This window comes from Pseudophryne corroboree, chromosome 9 (assembly GCF_028390025.1).
Source record: "Pseudophryne corroboree isolate aPseCor3 chromosome 9, aPseCor3.hap2, whole genome shotgun sequence".
In the NCBI taxonomy this organism is placed as follows: Eukaryota; Metazoa; Chordata; class Amphibia; order Anura; family Myobatrachidae; genus Pseudophryne; species Pseudophryne corroboree.
This window is the reverse complement of record NC_086452.1, coordinates 262072775-262092989: the sequence shown is the minus strand read 5'-3', so window position 1 is coordinate 262092989 and position 20215 is coordinate 262072775. Positions and strand designations below refer to the sequence as shown.

Here is a 20215-nt window from a genome sequence, read left to right as displayed (position 1 = left end):
ATCGGATGACTCATTCCCGGAAGTCGCTCTGCCGTTACTATAGGAACGTCCTATTTGCGTTCCAAAAAGCCGGACATGATGCGTTCCACAAACGGTTCCTGCAATGCACTCACATGCAGGCGCCCTGTGGACATAACGGGGGACTCAGGTTATAAAAAACACAAACAGAAATACATACCAAAACATTACAAATAATGCTAAATGCCTAAATAAAGATACAAATACAGATCCACAAAAGAATAAAACCAAATACAGTATGAGAATCATCATGTCACAGTACCTCATAGTAATTCATATAAACAATACATAGCCAAAGAACCAATCAGAGAAACAAGGGAGCAATTTAACCCCTGGGGACTAGATAAATTATACAAAGGAATTCCAATTAATTTTGTCATTTAACCCACCAGGTTTTGTAGTACCCAACCTCAGAATCCAACGGGATTCTTTAATTAGCAGTGTCTTAGCTCTGTTACCACCTCTTAAGGATTCCGGAACATGGTCGATAATAAAATATCGTACAGATTCCAGCGGGTGTTTATGTTCCCTAAAATGTCTAGGGACAGGTTGATCAACATCTTTGCCACTGAGGGAGAGTCTAATGGCTGACCTATGAGCGTTCATTCTTTCCTTGAATTTACGTGTGGTCTGCCCAACATAGAATAAACCACATGGGCAGACCACAACGTAAACAACGTGACTGGTGTTACAAGTAAGCACGTATCTAATATCATACACCTTAGCTGTATGTGGATGTTTGAATTGTTTACATGGAACGATGAATTTACATGTAGTGCAATCACTACATGAGTAACAACCGGGTGGTTTGGTGTATGTATTCGGTGCTTTAGGGATATTCAATCCTGAAATATCTGTACGTACAAGACGATCTCTTAAATTACTACCACGCCGAAAAGCGGCTATTGGTCTCTTGTTGTTAAAGATGGGGAGATCTTTATCTGAGCGTACTATTGGCCAGAGAGCTTTACTGGCTCTCTTAACAATGGGACTAGCTACCGTAAAGTCACTACTCCATGGTAGTAAGTTGTCCTGATTGCGGATCTTAGGTTCTAACAGCTCAGTTCTAGACATCTTCAGAACCTTGGTCTTTTGTACATCTAGCAGATTGCGGTCATACCCCCTGCATACAAATTTGGATATTACCTTATCAACTTCACCAGGTACTTTATCTATATTACTGGAGATGCGGGCCACACGCATCATTTGGGATAAAGGTAATCCCTGTTTCAAGGCAACTGGATGATGACTGGTTGCTACCAGCAATGTATTTCTGTCAGTAGATTTGTTATAGACTTCTGTTTCAAATTTATGATCTATAATACTGACATGAACGTCTAAGAAGTTGATATCAGAGTGACTGTAGGTATAAGTAAATTTGATCGGGGTCTGTAGATTATTAATCTCATCCATCATCTCAAGGAACATATCAATGCCCCCAGTCCAAAGTAGAAAGACATCATCGATGTACCTTTTGAACAAACCAATGTGTCTACTACGTACAGGGTCAGAAAAGAAAATCCTGGATTCAAAATCAAACATATAAATATTAGCATAAGAGGGGGCGACAGAAGAACCCATCGCACACCCTCTTAATTGTAAATAATACCTACTGTCAAATAAAAAATAATTACGACATAAAGTAAGCTCAAGTAAGTGCAAAAACAGCTCATGATCAATCAACTCTGTAGGTACATTAGCCTCAATGAAATGTTTCATCGCCCTCATACCCCCATCGTGGGGAATACTAGTATATAGGCTGCTGATATCCAAGCAGCACATTAATGTCCCTGGAGGGAGTTCTGGATAATCTTTCAGAATGTTCAAAAAGGAAGTGGTGTCCTTTAGAAAGGAATTCTGATTCAATAAACAGGGTTGCAAGATGCAATCCAAAAACTGCGACACTGGAGAATATAATGAGTCTCTGGCCGAGATTATTGGCCGTCCTGGAGGTTTTTCACAATTTTTGTGTAATTTTGGAATTGTGTACAGTACTGGGATTTTAGGGTACTGTACACATAATGCCTCATGGATTTTCTTGGAGATCTTGTGCTCTGCATGCGCTTTTGTAAGGATATGAAATAGTTCCTTCTGGTAGGTGCTAGTAGGATCACAGGGCAACATCTTGTACACTTCTTTATCGGATAACTGGGATTGAATCTCACAACGGTAATCACTGATATTCTGTATAACTATGGCCCCGCCTTTGTCGGCGGGCCTGATGGTAATATCCTCATAGGATTGCAGGGACTTCAAAGCCAAATGTTCGGCTTTAGACAGATTAAGGTGAGGTTTCGCAGGTGCATTGGCAAATTTGGTGACTGCTTCATCCATCAATCTACAGAATGTTTTAATTGATGGGTTAAGAGAAATTGGATCAAAATTAGATCGAGATCTTTTTTGTAAGAAAGGTTTAAAAGCAGAATCATCACTAGGGGGCGTCCTACTGGCAAAGAATTCTTTCAGTCTTAGTTTACGAGCAAACCTATGAAGATCACACTTCCAATTAAACTCATTATGGAAATTAGTCGGTACAAAACTCAAACCACGGTTAAGCACTTGCAGTTCCTCTTGAGTAAGGGTCCGGTCAGAGAGATTAAAAATTAAGTTGGCTTCTTCTTCTCCTGCACTTTTCTGACCCCTCTGGTTCTGCCTGCCCCGGCGGGTGGGAGTTCGTCTAACACCCGCATGGGCTTTTTCTTTCCAGGATCTAAAGGGACAGATGCGATCTTGCTTCCATCATCTGATTCAGATACCGCAAAGTCACTATCCGTGCTGGATCTGCCCGCCCCTGTCTGGAGGGGTTGATGTTTCCTTTTTTGCCATGGTCGCCGTCTACTTGCACCCATAGGTCTCTCCTGTCCACCTGTAAGCCATTTATATACTCGATTTTCATCGTAGTCAGAGTCCACAGCAAACCTCTTACTCCTTTTAAACTTAAGCAGTTCTCTACGGTATTGATCACATTGTGTCTGCAAACGTTCAAGCCATTTTCCGTCACCATCATCTTCTAAGGTTTTCAGATGATCTTTCTCATAGTTAACAATTTTTTGACGGGTTATATGTAACTCCCTGTTCGCCTCCTCCACCACCAAGATCATTAAATCGAAGGCGCACTTATTTAATATGGCCACCCACTTGCGCACAAATTCGGGATTATTTCGGCCAATGGTCGGCACATTTCTCACTCTGAATCCGCGTGGGATTTTATGATCCCTATAATAGTCTGACAGAGAAATGCTATGTAATAAAAAGTCAATCTCACGTCTCTTCATCCTGAGCAATTGATGATAGACATCCTCAGGATTATGTACAATATCCAACACGGGTACAACTTCTTTAGACAAGATGCGGTTAATTTCATCAGTACTGTAACTGAAAGTCTCCCCCAACGGTGTCACCAATACACCATGTCCCACATTCTGTTCCACAGACTGCGAGCACGGTATAATAGACTCCATGGGGATGCAATTCCGTCAGTAATGTTCAGTAACTGAAGTAGAGGGTAACGAGTCACAGTTCAATTAGACGCAAATAAACAAAATGGATGCAGGTGCCTTGCACTTATGCTGTATAACAGCACCACAATACATCACCATATATTGCCGGCACTCCACTAAAACGGCAGCTTGCTCCGGTGCCACATCAGAAATAATGCAAGTTCCAAACAAGAAGGCACTCTGGAGACATCAATTGTAGCAAAAATAGCAAAAGTGTATTAAGGTCGGGTCGAGTAAAACGACCGTCTTGAAAAACGTAGGCGTGTCCAAGCGTTTGAAGGGACGGTGTCTGACGTCAAATCGCAGCAGCTGAGTAAGTCCCGGGCTGCACAGAGACTGCACAAAATCAGTTTGTACAGCTCTGCTACACATGCAATTGCACCATTGCACAGCGAAAATGCACTCCCCCTGTAGGCGGCGACTATCTGATCGCAGGAGAGCAAAAATCGATGCCTAGAGATCAGATCTGAATTACCCCCATGATTCGTGTGTCTGAAACCCTTAGCACAAACTGAAAATTGTCTGCAATTAGCTGACTCTCAACCCTGGCTAACAGCAACACCTGGCCTGGATTCTCATTAGACCTGCAGTTCTAAACCCATGTCAGATTTGTGCTGTCTTTGTCACTAAATGGATATATTTATATTATATATATATATATATACACAGCTGGTCAGGTCGGCACTCACTTGTATCGACATCTGCCAAGGTGCCGTCCCAAGAATTAATTGATATCCAGTATGGTTCTAATAAAGAGGGACGTGCATCCATCCACTCTTCATAGGTATAGAACAGGCGGCACTCACTGGTCTTAGTGAAAAAAATGTATTTTCAAAAAAATCAATCAAATAATTGGCACATTTTGCAAAATTTGGGCAAAATGTGCCAATTATTTGATTGATTTTTTTGAAAATACATTTTTTTCACTAAGACCAGTGAGTGCCGCCTGTTCTATACCTATGAAGAGTGGATGGATGCACGTCCCTCTTTATTAGAACCATACTGGATATATATATATATATATATATATATATAGTTATGTGCCGTCAAGTCGATGCCAACTTATGATGACCCTATGGATAGTTGCCCTGAACAAATTTCAGTCTTCAATAGAGCATACTTGCCTACCTGACCCTCTCCATGAGGGAGAAAATGCTCTGTTCCTGGACTTTCCTGGTAATGTATGATTGCCATCACCTGTGGTGAAACACCTTTCTTATCCATTAACTAGCTCACCACAGGTGATGGCAATCATACATTACCAGGAAAGTCCAGGAACAGAGTATTTCTCCCTCATGGAGAGGGTCAGGTAGGCAAGTATGCAATAGAGCAGTGGTTCTCAAACTCGGTCCTCAGGACCCCACACAGTGCATGTTTTGCAGGTAACCCGGCAGGTGCACAGGTGTATTAATTACTCACTGACACATTTTAAAAGGTCCACAGGTGGAGCTAATTATGTCACTTGTGATTCTGTGAGGAGACCTGCAAAACATGCACTGTGTGGGGTCCTGAGGACCGAGTTTGAGAACCTGTGCAATAGAGCATACTTGCCTACCTGACCCTCTCCATGAGGAAGAAAATGCTCTGTTCCTGGACTTTCCTGGTAATGTATGTTTGCCATCACCTGTGGTTAAACACCTTTCTTATCAATTAACTAGCTCACCACAGGTGATGGCAATCATACATTACCAGGAAAGTCTAAGAACAGAGCATTTTCTCCCTCATGGAGAGGGTCAGGTAGGCAAGTATGCAATAGAGTGGTTCAGTGTTGCTAGTGTGGTGTGAGGAATAGATCAGTGTGCTTCTCCTAGTTCAATATTCCTGTACCTCAATATATAGTCCACAGGATATCGCAAAGTCCAAAGTGAGCTTTATAGCCCTGCTTTTACACCCTCCACTTCTTTGGGCGGCTGCTCAGTTCCTCAGAATGCCACTAGGTATATGTAGCCAAAACGATCTGTAAACCAGAGAGAGGAACAAGCACCTATGGCGTAGTATTTCTTTCCAGGGTGCACAAACAACATGCCAATAATAGAATTGCGTACCAGATTGTGGCTTGTATTAAAGCGTATCAATCCACTGCTTCATAGTCAACATACGATATCAGAATCTCAGAAAATGCAGGGAATTTCACGCACAGCAGTCTCTATTCAGTGAATAGCGGTTTAGAAAAGTGTTCAAATCTAGTCAGATAAGCTCATATAAGCAAAGGCGCTTGTTACTCTCTCTCTCTCTCTCTCTCTATCTATCTATATATATAATCTATAGAGCTAGATCGTGGGGGTGGGGGAGGCACACAGGAGATATGTTACCCCAGATTCCTCTTTTTTAGGAACCCCTCTGTCTGACATCCATCGCCCAACTTTTGCATGCATTTTATTTTTTTAAATGATGAAAAAAAGCATTGGACAGGGTGTAATCTGACCCCAGGGTCAGCTATGTTTTGATGTCCTTACTCCTGAGGGCAGCCATCGCGCAATGCACATTGTGGTCAGCTATTAAACAGTCTAGGAGCTAGAACCCAGCAACTGCTTAACCTGAAGATCAGCAACAGCACAGGAGATTGGACAAATGGGGGACTGTTCTCCCTGAAGGTCATTCCTGGTATTCTATTCACTGGGCTGCAGGCCAATTAAAGCCTGGGGCTTTACATGTGTTAGAGGCGGAGCTATGCTCAGTGTTCCATCATCTTGTTGAAGAAAAAAAAAACATTGGGTGGCTTTGTACCATTGATGGCATGAAACCCTCAGGTTCTGCCCCATCGCTGGTAAAAAATATTCATCATAGAGTATAAACCACTGATGATTTTTTGAGACATTGATGATCGATGGCCATCCCTACTGAGCAGGGAAAACAGACTGCAGTGCATCACAGAGAGTGAGTGTCTTACTGTAACTGAGTGACTACATATGTCTGGAAATGAAGCACTGCTTATTGATGACAAAGGTCGAGGGTGTCCAACCACCCAAGGCGTGAGTGTATTTCATAACGTTACTACACACCAAAGAGTGGCATACCTATCTTATAAAGTGGTCCCTGTTGTTACGAAATAGTTTTATGCAAAATCATGTTGATACAGAATGGGGGGAAAATAGTCCTATTTATGTTCTTTGAACACATCATCATTGCACCAGTCATCTTTGGTAAGGATTGATATCAGGTCCTGTGAGATATGTAGTAATTTTTACATTCTTTTACATTTTCCTGTCAGAAATGTGTATGTTTGTCAGCAAGGCGGCAATGTGCTGGTGTCAGTGGGGCGTTGATGTGCTGCTGTCAGTGAGGCCGTTATGTGCTGCTGTCAGTGAGGCTTAAATATGCTGCTGTCAGAGAGGTGAGAAGTGCTGCTGTTAGTGAGGCAGTGGTGTGCTGCTATCAACAAGGTTGGGATTTGCTGCTGTCAGTGAGGCTGTTATGTGCTGCTGCCAGTGAGGCTGGAATGTGCTGCTGTCAGAGAGGTGAGAAGTGTTGCTGTCAGTGAGGCAGTGGTGTGCTGCTATCAACAAGCTTGGGATTTGCTGCTGTCAGTGAGGTTGTTATGTGCTGCTGTCAGTGATGCAGCGGTGAGCTACTGTCAGTGAGGCTGGAATGTGCTGCTGTCAGTGAAGCAGCGGTGTGCTGCTGTCAGTGAAGCTGGAATGTGCTGCTGCCAGGGAGGTGAGAAGTGCTGCTGTCAGTGAGACAGTGGTGTGCTGCTATCAACAAGGTTGGGATTTGCTGCTGTCAGTGAGGCAGCGGTGTGCTGCTGTTAGCAAGGCGGCAATGTGCTGCTGTCAGTGGGGTGTTGATGTGCTGCTGTCAGTGAGGCCGTTATGTGCTGCTGTTAGTGAGGCTTAAATATGCTGCTGTCAGAGAGATGAGAAGTGCTGCTGTCAGTGAGGCAGTAGTGTGCTGCTATCAACAAATTTGGGATGTGCTGTTGTCAGTGAGGCTGTTTTGTGCTGCTGTCAGTGAGACAGTGATGTGCTACTATTAGAGAGGCAGGGATGGGCTGCTGTCAGTAAAGCAGGGATATTCTGCAAACAGTGAAGTGATGATGTGCTGCTGTCAGTGAGGCAGGGATGTGCTGCTGTCAGTGAGGAGGAATGTGCTGCTGTCAGTGAGGCAGTGATGTGTTGTTGTCAGTGAGTCAGCAATGTGCTGCTGTCAGTGAGGCTGCGATGTGCTGCTGTCGGTGATGCAGGGATGTGCTGCTGTCAGGCAGGGATGGCTTGCTGTCAGTAGGGCAGGCCGATATTGGATGTTTTTTTTTAAAAAGTGGCAATCTCTTACAATGCAAAACCATGCCTTGTAAGTTATTGCCCCTTTAAAAAAATGTCCCAGTTTGGCCTGGGGTCCCGCATGGCCGCCGAACTTTACATTCCATCCTATATCTTAATTTAGCATGTGTGTTGCTTCATGGTTGCATCCAAAGTCACTTATAACGTACTGGCATTTAGTGTTTTGTTGCAATGGAGTTGGTTTAGTTGCAGATTAAGGACCACGCTGCATAGCAGGATATATGGTGTTACTCACTCATATTGGACCTTGATCTGTTGCCTTTTTTCTAGAGATGAGCAGGTTCGGTTCTCCAGATTCGAACCCCCCCGAATTTCACTTATTTTACACAGTTCCGAGGCAGCCTCGGATCTTCCCGCCTTGCTCGGTTAACCCGAATGCGCCCGAATGTCATCATCTCGCTGTCGTATTCTCGCGAGATTCGTATTCTATATAAAAAGCCATGCGTTGCCGCCGTTTTCACTCGTGCATTGAAGATTGAACGGAGAGGACGTGGCTGGGTTCTCTCCCTGAAAAGCTCCGTAATCTGTGCTCAGTGTGCTGAAAATATCTGTGCTCAGTGTGCTGCATTGTGGGGACTGGGGACCACCAGTATATAATTATAGTAGTACAGTACAGTAGGCCATTGCTGTATCTTGCAGCTCTGTGTCACTGCAAGTATCCATTCCATATCTGTGCTGCATTTTTGTGAGCAGTATATATAGTATTACAGTGCAGCATTTTGGTGACCAACAGTATATAGTTGTAGAGTAGGCCATTGCTGTATCTTGCAGCTCTGTGTCACTGCAAGTATCCATTCCATGTCTGTGCTGCATTTTTGTGAGCAGTATATATAGTAGTACAGTGCAGCATTTTGGTGACCAACAGTATATAGTTGTACAGTACAGTAGGCCATTGCTGTATCTTGCAGCTCTGTGTCACTGCAAGTATCCATTCCATATCTGTGCTGCATTTTTGTGAGCAGTATATATAGTATTACAGTGCAGCATTTTGGTGACCAATGGTATATAGTTGTACAGTAGGCCATTGCTGTATCTTGCAGCTCTGTGTCACTGCAAGTATCCATTCCATGTCTGTGCTGCATTTTTGTGAGCAGTATATATAGTAGTACAGTGCAGCATTTTGGTGACCAACAGTATATAGTTGTACAGTACAGTAGGCCGTTGCTGTATCTTGCAGCTCTGTGTCACTGCAAGTATCCATTCCATATCTGTGCTGCATTTTTGTGAGCAGTATATATAGTATTACAGTGCAGCATTTTGGTGACCAATGGTATATAGTTGTACAGTAGGCCATTGCTGTATCTTGCAGCTCTGTGTCACTGCAAGTATCCATTCCATATCTGTGCTGCATTTTTGTGAGCAGTATATATAGTAGTACAGTGCAGCATTTTGGTGACCAACAGTATATAGTTGTACAGTATAGTAGGCCATTGCTGTATCTTGCAGCTCTGTGTCACTGTTAATATCCATTCCATATCTGTGCTACATTTTTGTGAGCAGTATATATAGTAGTACAGTGCAGCATTTTGGTGACCAACAGTATCCATATATAGTACAGTACAGTAGGCCATTGCTATTGATGTATTACTGGCATATAATTCCACACATTAAAAAATGGAGAACAAAAATGTGGAGGGTAAAATAAAGAAAGATCAAGATCCACCTCCACCTCGTGCTGAAGCTGCTGTCACTAGTCATGGCGGAGACGATGAAATGCCATCAACGTAGTCTGCCAAGGCCGATTCCCAATGTCACAGTAGAGAGCATGTAAAATACAAAAAACAAAAGGTTCAGTAAAATGACCCAAAAATCTAAATTAAAAGCGTCTGAGGAGAAGCGAAAACTTGCCAATTTGCCATTTACGACACGGAGTGGCAAGGAACGGCTGAGGCCCTGGCCTATGTTCATGGCTAGGGGTTCAGCTTCACATGAGGATGGAAGCACTCATCCTCCCACTAGAAAAATGAAAAGACTTAAGCTGGCAAAAGCACAGCAAAGAACTGTGCGTTCTTCTAAATCACAAATCCCCAAGGAGAGTCCAATTGTGTCGGTTGCGATGCCTGACCTTCCCAACACTGGACGGGAAGAGGTGGCACCTTCCACCATTTGCACGCCCCCTGCAAGTGCTGGAAGGAGCACCCACAGTCCAGTTCCTGATAGTCAAATTGAAGATGTCACTGTTGAAGTACACCAGGAGGAGGATATGGGTGTTGCTGGTGCTGAGGAGGAAATTGACAAGGAGGATTCTGATGGTGAGGTGGTTTGTTTAAGTCAGGCACCCGGGGAGACATCTGTTGTCCGTGGGATGAATATGGCCATTGACATGCCTGGTCAAATTACAAAAAAAAACAACTCTTCGGTGAGGAATTATTTTAAGAAATGCGGACAACAGGTGTCAAGCCATGTGTTGCCTTTGTCAAGCTGTAATAAGTAGGGGTAAGGACGTTAACCACCTAGGAACATCCTCCCTTATACGCCACCTGGAGCGCATTCATCAGAAGTTATTGACAAGTTCAAAAACTTTGGGTGACAGTGGAAGCAGTCCACTGCCAACTAAATCCCTTCCTCTTGTACCCAAGCTCCTGCAAACCACACCACCAACTCCCTCAGTGTCAATTTCCTCCTTAGACAGGAACGCCAATAGTCCTGTAGGCCATGTCACTGGCAAGTCTGACGAGTCCTCTCCTGCCTGGGATTCCTCCGATGGATCCTTGAGTGTAACGCCTACTGCTGCTGGCGCTGCTGTTGTTGCTGCTGGGAGTCGATCGTCATCCCAGAGGGGAAGTCGGAAGACCACTTGTACTACTTCCAACAGTCCTTTGCGAGGAAGATGAAATATCACAGCAGTCATCCTGCTGCAAAGCGGATAACTCAGGCCTTGGCAGCCTGGGTGGTGAGAAACGTGTGTCCGGTATCCACCGTTAATTCACAGGGAACTAGAGACTTGATTGAGGTACTGTGTCCCCGGTACCAAATACCATCTAGGTTCCATTTCTCTAGGCAGGCGATACCGAAAATGTACACAGACGTCAGAAAAAGAGTCACCAGTGTCCTAAAAAATGCAGTTGTACCCAATGTCCACTTAACCATGGACATGTGGACAAGTGGAGCAGGGCAGACTCAGGACTATATGACTGTGACAGCCCACTGGGTAGATGTATTGCCTCCCGCAGCAAGAACAGCAGCGGCGGCACCAGTAGCAGCATCTCGCAAACGCCAACTCATTCCTAGGCAGGCTACGCTTTGTATCACCGCTTTCCATAAGAGGCACACAGCTGACAACCTCTTACGGAAACTGAGGAACATCATCGCAGAATGGCTTAGCCCAATTGAACTCTCCTGGGGATTTGTGACATCGGACAACGCCACCAATATTGTGCGTGCATTACATGTGGGCAAATTCCAGCACGTCCCATGTTTTGCACATACATTGAATTTGGTAGTGCAGAATTATTTAAAAAACGATAGGGGCATGCAAGAGATGCTGTCGGTGGCCCGAAGAATTGCGGGCCACTTTCGGCATTCAGCCACCGCGTGCCGAAGACTGGAGCACCAGCAAACAGTCCTGAACCCGCCCTGCCATCATCTGAAGCAAGAGGTGGTAACGAGGTGGAATTCAACCCTCTATATGCTTCAGAGGATGGAGGAGCAGCAAAAGGCCATTCAAGCCTATACATCTGCCCACGATATAGGCAAAGGAGGGGGAATGCACCTGACTCAAGCGCAGTGGAGAATGATTTCAACGTTGTGCAAGGTTCTGCAACCCTTTGAACTTGCCACACGTGAAGTCAGTTCAGACACTGCCAGCCTGAGTCAGGTCATTACCCTCATCAGGCTTTTGCAGAAGAAGCTGGAGACATTGAAGGAGGAGCTAAAACAGAGCGATTCCGCTAGGCATGTGGGACTTGTGGATGGAGCCCTTAATTCGCTTAACCAGGATTCACGGGTGGTCAATCTGTTGAAATCAGAGCACTACATTTTGGCCACCGTGCTCGATCCTAGATTTAAAACCTACGTTGTATCTCTCTTTCCGGCAGACACAAGTCTGCAGAGGTTCAAAGACCTGCTGGTGAGAAATTTGTCAAGTCAAGCGGAACGTGACCCGTCAACAGCTCCTCCTTCACATTCTCCCGCAACTGGGGCTGTGAGGAAAAGGCTAAGAATTCCGAGCCCACCCGCTGGCGGTGATGCAGGGCAGTCTGGAGCGAGTGCTGACATCTGGTCCGGACTGAAGGACCTGCCAACGATTACTGACATGTCGTCTACTGTCACTGCATATGATTCTGTCAGCATTGAAAGAATGGTGGAGGATTATATGAGTGACCGCATCCAAGTAGGCACGTCAGACAGTCTGTACGTATACTGGCAGGAAAAAGAGGCAATTTGAAGGCCCTTGCACAAACTGGCTTTATTTTACCTAAGTTGCCCCCCCCCCCCTCCAGTGTGTACCCCGAAAGAGTGTTTAGTGCAGCCGCTCACCTTGTCAGCAATCGGCGTACGAGGTTACTTCCAGAAAATGTGGAGAAGATGATGTTCATCAAAATGAATTATAATCAATTCCTCCGTGGAGACATTCACCAGCAATTGCCTCCAGAAAGTACACAGGGACCTGAGATGGTGGATTCCAGTGGGGACGAATTAATAATCTGTGAGGAGGGGGATGTACACAGTGAAAGGGGTGAGGAATCGGACGATGAGGAGGAGGTGGACATCTTGTCTCTGTATAGCCAGTTTGTGCAAGGAGAGATTGATTGCTTCTTATTTGGTGGGGGCCCAAACCAACCAGTCATTTTCAGTCACAGTCATGTGGCAGACCCTGTCGCTGAAATGATGGGTTCGTTAAAGTGTGCATGTCCTGTTTATACAACATAAGGGTGGGTGGGTGGGCCCAAGGCCACTTCCATCTTGCACCTCTTTTTTCTTTTATTTTTCTTTGCATCATGTGCTGTTTGGGGACTATTTTTTTGAAGTGCCATCCTGTCTGACACTGCAGTGCCACTCCTAGATAGGTCAGGTGTTTGTGTCGCCCACTTGTGTCGCTTAGCTTAGCCATCCAGCGACCTTGGTGCACCTCTTTTTTTTCTTTGCATCATGTGCTGTTTGGGGACTATTTTTTAAATCTGACATCCTGTCTGACACTGCAGTGCCACTCCTAGATGGGCCAGGTGTTTGTGTCAGCCACTTGGGTCGCTTAGTTTAGTCATCCAGCGACCTCGTGCAAATTTTAGGACTAAAAATAATATTGTGAGGTGTTCAGAATAGACTGAAAATGAGTGGAAATTATGGTTATTGAGGTTAATAATACTATGGGATCAAAATGACCCCCAAATTCTATGATTTAAGCTGTTTTTGAGGGTTTTTTTGTAAAAAAAAAACCACCCGAATCCGACAAAAAATTTTCATGGAGGTTTTGCCAAAACGCGTCCGAATCCAAAACACGGCCTCGGAACCGAATCCAAAACAAAAATACAAAACCCGAAAAATTTCCGTTGCACATCACTAGTTATAATTATTATACTGCAGCAGTGGACATATAGCAGCAGTGTATATCGTCACTGGAATGACTGATGAGACTCGACACTACCACTGGTCTGATGCATCACAACAGGTTGTTGTTGTTGTTATAATTGTTATACTGCAGCAGTGGACATTTAGCAGCAGCGTATATTGTCACTGGAATGACACTACCACTGGTCTGCATAACACAGCACCACTTTATACAGCTACACTGGATATATGGCAACAGAGAACACCAACACTGTGACTGGCTGGACTGATGCAACACAATACACTGACTACACTGGACTGGACAGCACAACACAGCACAGGACTCACCACCCCACTTTCCCGCCCCCACACAGACACTGAACACTGAGGACACGTCCTCTCCATACACTCTCCGAGACTGTAGTGAAAATGGCCACGATGCGCGACTCCTTATATGGAATCCAAATCCCGCGAGAATCCGACAGCTGGATGATGACATTTTGCCGCATTTGGGTTTCTGAGTCAGGTGGGAAAACCCGAGCATGACTCGGATCCGGGCTCGGAAGGCAAAGTCCGGTAGGATTCAGTTCTCTGAGAACCGAACCCGCTCATCTCTATTTGTTATAATGACATGTAGTTTTGACAGAAATGATCAGTCATAGAAGACATGTGGAAGAAGCCAGCGACAGAGCCTGTGTGAAGATAAAACAAGAAGTCGCAGAATGTAAATACAGAAATGCACAACACTTTTAGGACCACATGTAAAATTATAATATACCTGAATATATTGATTAATATATCCCTTATTATTTTGCCATCTTTAGATGATATCCATCCACAGAAAGTGAGCGAAAGTACATCAGAGGGACATCAAGAAATATCAATATCTAGCAGTGTCCAAAGGTGAGCATATACTGCTAGTAAGGAGTCAGTGAAAGGGTTAAAAAAATATTTTCTTTTTAGGTAAACATATTTTTTCTTTCTTACACTTATATATAATAGAAACTTCAGATGAAAGTGCAAAAGGTAAAAAAAACAGCCAAACTCCAGATACTTCAAGTGATGAAAGTACTGTACCAGAGAACATCACATATCTACATCACTGCCTCAAATTTTTAGGAGAAAAAAAAATCAATGTGACAGCCAAAAAAAATGACAAAAATCTCAAAAACCTTTAACCATGCCAACTATATCTCTGAAAAAATATTAGACGGGTACCATGTCAAAGAAAAGTGATTTTACCAATTTAATATCTTTTTGTATGTTTTGCCGATTGTTGTAGGCATTATGTATGATGGTGGGTTGCTAGTTCTGGGTGTGAACATATACGGGTCTATTCCATGCATGTTGGATCCTCTCCAACGGAGAAGATTCGACAGGTCAGTATTCAATTAGCTGGCATTTCCGATAGGCTTTGCCCATTTTCAACAATGCTGACCTGAAACGTGCAAAAAAACCTGTCTGAATTGGCCGCTAATTTGACAAAACACGTGGATCCGTGGCTAATACGCCAATCCACGTGTTTTCCGACAAGACAGAAAAATGGCAGCTCCATTGAATAGGTCGAATCCTGATTCGACCAAAAAAGTCGGAAACTGCCATTTTCCGACTGCCAATTTCGACTTCAATTGAATAGACCGCATAGTGGTATATGTGGCTGATATGGTTCCTTTGCCACAATGCATCACATAGCAACAGGCCTGGATGTTCACATGGGTTGTGTTGTTGGCAAGGGAAACATATTCTGTGACTAATACCACTATATGTTCATTGGAAAACAAGTCACAAATTATGTTTGATATAGCCATAAAGGCTTCGGTGTTGCATTTGTTTTTTTGGGTGGTGACAATGGGGAGTGTTGTGATGTCATATTTCTGTCTGTGAACAATTTTTGTTTAATAAACACATTTTTCAAAGCCATATGTTATATGCCTTGTAGAAACATGTATAAAATCATTATTAGTATAGCAGGAACAGGTATGAAGTGATTATTTATCAGATATATTAAAACTATAATACTTAAAATGTAATGTTATAGGAATGCTATAGGAATGAAGGTTTACAGTAAATGAAGGTATACATATTTAAAATATTATTTTTAAGCATACAGTGTATTCTGTTAAAAAATATAAAATTTTGACGGAATACACGTTGTTAATTAGCAAGAAAAGGGTGAACATTTACAAGATGGTGTTTACATGCAGTGCCGCAGGAGAGACCACACAGCTAGTAAACGCCCTCATGGGCGTCTGTGCTGAAGGTGTATTATTGCAAGAATGGCCAGCATATTGATCGAACATGCATACACACTGCACTTTTGTTCCGATATGGGTCCGTCCAGTCGGATGAATATTAAATGGCACATAAAATTTGACCGACTGAGACCGAGCGTTGCAGAGTGTTTCTAGCTATTTTTTAGCCATTTATCGATCGTAGCACATGAGTCGGGACAGTGTACATACCTATACAATCCAACGGGCGTTCGCCCGAGGTCAAGAGAACAGCCAGACAATTGTATAGGTGTGTACCCAGATTAAGACTTTCATCCTCCACATGTTACAGAGCAAGCACTGCCACAATACTAGCCATTAAGCCTATGGAAATGAACATCTAAAATATCTTCCTCTTTTCTGCCAGTTTGACATGTGGTTTGGTAAAGCTCTGCTTAATACCTTGTATGATTTGTATGTTTCTCTGTATAAAAACTAGGCCCGCGGATTCAGATTCAAATATATAATGTGATTTGATATTTGTTTTAAGCTTTAAGAAATTATAACAATTTACAATCCTCACATAAAATGTGCAACTTTGTCAAACTGCAATTTTGTATATGTCTCCTTCATAATGCAAGATGTGTAAGACTGGTAGAATTGACACATTTTCCTTGTGATTACCATCAGGGACCATAGTAGGATGATGACCTAGTCAGTGGTTGTACGCCATACAATCTAAATGCTGCCAAATGCTCATGTTGCTGGGATAATTTCATTCTTCTACTACTAAGGCGAAAACATTAGAACAGTGTGTCATACCACTAAAAATGGTTTCCAGCCACTTCTCCCTGCGTCCTAAGAGAAACACTGATGCTGTTTCCTGTCTGTGATGTAACTACAGTATTTTATCAGTTTTACTGTTTTTATATTCTGTTTTCCATCATTGACACTGATGCTGCATAATGCCTTAGAGCAGTTAGCTACCCAGCTATAGAGAATATGGACAAGCCACAGTTAAGGGACAAATTCTACATACGAATATAAAAACAAAAAGCCAAATTTTTATACCACTTTGGCAGTAGTCAAATGTCAAACATTATTTTCAAATTTATACATGTTACATGGTCTATACTCATTTGGAAGTGGTGTAAAAGTAAATTATTTTTGCGCACAGAAACAAGTGTACAAAATGTAAAATTGGGACATTTAATATAAAGGTAGCCGCATTGTCCCTTAGGAAATAGGTCATGATCCAGCGAGCAATATTATTGGTGAAAAAGGACCTTCTTCCAGCCACTAATGGATATGTAGGGATATTCCCACTAGGCACGTGCCTAGGGGTGACACTTACTGGAAGGGGGTGGCACAGCATGCTTACTTGGATGAAAACCTTGCTAGGCCAATGGCCAGATGAGGCCAGGTGATAATTTTGTTTTTGTCATTCCGACTTATTTTTTTTTTATTTAGTTGTTACACATGGCGGTCACTGCTCATTGACAGCCTCTCCACTTGCACCTAATATACAGTAATTCCCCACTGTGTTTCAGTCCACATATGAGGAGCACACTAGAGAATAAAATATTAGAGTCAGAAAAACTGGTAGCAATTCTGTGGAAATTCTTAGCACATGGAATTCATATAATATTGAGCTACCTATTTGTTTGTTTTAGATTTTTCTGTATTTACTAAAATTGTATAAGAAAAAGAAGAATAACTTAAGGGTAAGGACAGTTACTACATGGATAATATTAAGTGATTTACAGACTAGAGCCTTGACTGAAATTACTATTGTTAGCAGTAGTTTGTTTCTAGAAACAAACTAGAAATACTATTTTGCCAGCTCTGGGGCTTGGTAAAATGAGATTGGCACTACAGATGTGTCCTCATACACTGCTGCTCAAGTCGCGCCATATAACCCCTCTCGGTGAGCCAAGTCCCTGGTGACGCAGCCACACTGAGCGGCTTTTTATGGAAAATGTGCATCCTATACGCACAAATAAAACTACTGGAAGTGACGAAACCGTTTTGATAGTGGACGCAGATCACTGTGATGTGCGACATTTGTAGGCCTGCATGCGGCTGATTCTGATCTGTGCAATAAGAGCTTGATGCTAAGAGCCACAGCGTCCCTCATGCCATGTGACTTTAATGAAGCTCCAATGAAAGTTATAATTAGTATTCCTATCATTTCGCTGATTGTCTTGTATAGCTAGTTCTTACAGATATACTGTACTTTGCATGCTTACTCCATTTTTGCCTTTGCATTTTTCCTGATTGTGAGTTAGCAACATTTGTTTAAAAAAAAAAAAGCATGATTCACTTTAAAAGGTCAGAAGTATTGTCGTTTCTATAATGGGTGCAATGGGTGCGGTGCACACGGGCCCCTGGGTACAGGATGGGGCCCACACCGCACACACTGCACCCATTTAAATACTTACCTTAACAGAGTCCAGCGGTGGGTGCAGCGATCGCGTGGAAATTGCTGCCAAAATGGCCACCGCACATGCGCGGAAGCCAATTTTGTCTCCGGATCATGGCAGGCGCCATGTTTCCTAAGACCTGCGCATGGCACGATGCTGGAGTCTACAGCTCCGTTCAGAGGAGGGGGCCCACCCAGAGGTGCACACGGGCCCCCTCCTCTGTAGAAACGCCCCTGGTCAGATGCCAGTAGACCTGATACAATTGTTGAGAGTTTATGATAAAATAATATGTTAAAATGTTTTCAGATGGAAAAGTCTAACATTATAAGACTTTTTGTTAAATGGAAAGTGGCACCTTAGTAGATTGCGATTACATTGGTATCACCTCTCACTGGCAGCTTCTCTTACTATTTATACCAGGGGAGATCCAAAGATAAAGGTCACAATTGTTTATTTCCTGTGAGGTTATTAAACATTGATCTCTTTTCTTTCCTTAGCTTGATGTTGTAGTAACAGCGCCTTGTCCTGATCTGCCTCACATCCCTCTGTTTGACCTGAGAATTCTGTAGGCAAATTAGAACATTCATCTCTTATGTATTATCATTAAGTTTTGTCTAATTTAATTTAATTAAGTCTATCAAAGATTTTATTATATTTTAAGACGAGAAAACTGAATTGACTTGAAAATGGTGAAGATACTCATTGGCATATTTCCGGGAAGTCTGGTACACAGCTCCATTATTTGCAATTAAGTATGCATACCGCTCAACATTAGGTGTTGGATTCTTGGGACAGGATGAGGAGTATGGAACTAAGGGGCAGATGTATTAAGCTTGGAGAAGTGATAAAGTGGAAGGTGATAACGCACCAGCCTGTCAGCTCCCAACTGTCAAATTACAGGCTATCAAAAATGACAGGGGCTGACTGGCTGGTGTGTTAACACCTTCCACTTTATCACTTCTCCAGGCTTAATACATCTGCCCCTGAGCTACATCATGGCTACAGTAACAGTGGACAAACATAAATCCTCAAATGTCCAGCATTACAGTTCCTATACTGTAGAAACAGCGGTACAGAGCCCTCAAGTAGGCACTGTCCCATTGCAGCAGCACCTATTGTAGGTGTGTGTATGTGTTCACAAGTAAGAGGCTTCTATTTGAAAAATGTCACATGCAGCTAACATTTTTTATAATATTTTCACTTAATTAAACTTAATTTAGTTATGGGTGATATTAACCTTTAACATATAAGAACCGGCACTAGGCACTCTCATCACAAGGCATTATGAGAATACTAGGAACAGCACTGTGCAATATTGAAAAATAGAACAATTTCACGGCATAAAGTCGCTCAGGGTGAGTCTTTGCAACCTGGTGCTGACCCTCAAATTGGGTACTACAGTACATTGACTTAACAAAGTTGATTAGCATTTTAATTGCATGCTATTATAAAGTAATACCATTTTGGTGGTAGAATGTAAAAATAATTATAAAGATTGTGTATGTACAGTAGCACTTAAAGTGTTAAGTGTTAAAGTGTTAGTGTTCAAAATAAATAGTTTCCTTTAACATGAATTTGTCACTTCTGTTGTATGCAGACCCATGTTTAATACAGGCAATTAAGAGAGGGTTCCTCAGGCATGCAGCTTAGGAGATCCAGTTCATCTTTCATAGTCGTGTGTAATTGCATCTGCTGGCTTGGAAACAGGTACACATTGAATGCTGGCACTTAACGACTGGGGTAAGAGGTTCAGCAGTAACATTTACTGTATATCCAGTGACTGGGTCACTGTTATAGGAGACATCACAAAAGCTCACTTGGTAACATGCATGAGAGCACTTAGCCTAGAAATAACATCTCGTGTTGATCCTATCTCACTGTATCATGGACAATATAAACTTTTCACCCCTTTGGTTTGTTTTGGTGAAAGAATTAACTTGTTTTCACACTATTCTTCTGAATGACTGATGACTTGATACTCGGCATGCGAATGCCTGAAACATACAGTACATAATCACAGTGTATCATACATTTTATTAAGTGTTAGGATATGTACACACACACACATATATATTTATTTATGTATATATATATATATATATATATATATATATATATTCACATATATATATATATATATATATTATACATATCCACTTAATGAAAAGGATTATATATATTATATTCCAAAATTTAGGCACTCACCAATAAAGTCCAACGTAATTTTATTGTAGGCGTTTCACAGCAGCAACAAACAGTGTATTGACGTTTCGGTCCCAGTTGGACCTTTGTCAAGA

The 20215-nt window shown here is 42.6% G+C and overlaps 1 protein-coding gene across 2 annotated transcripts in view; it reads left to right on the top strand.

The window, feature by feature from the left end:
- LRRC52 (leucine rich repeat containing 52) overlaps nucleotides 1-20215 on the top strand; it is a 412167-nt gene that overhangs the window by 111636 nt on the left and 280316 nt on the right. Inside the window, exon 2 of one of the 2 annotated variants that reach the window (XM_063940263.1) lies at nucleotides 14110-14188. The exons of the other annotated variant lie outside the window; for it this stretch is intronic. Coding sequence (XP_063796333.1) covers nucleotides 14110-14188 — 79 coding nt within the window. The remainder of the gene's footprint in view (nucleotides 1-14109; nucleotides 14189-20215) is intronic. 2 annotated transcript variants of the gene reach the window in all.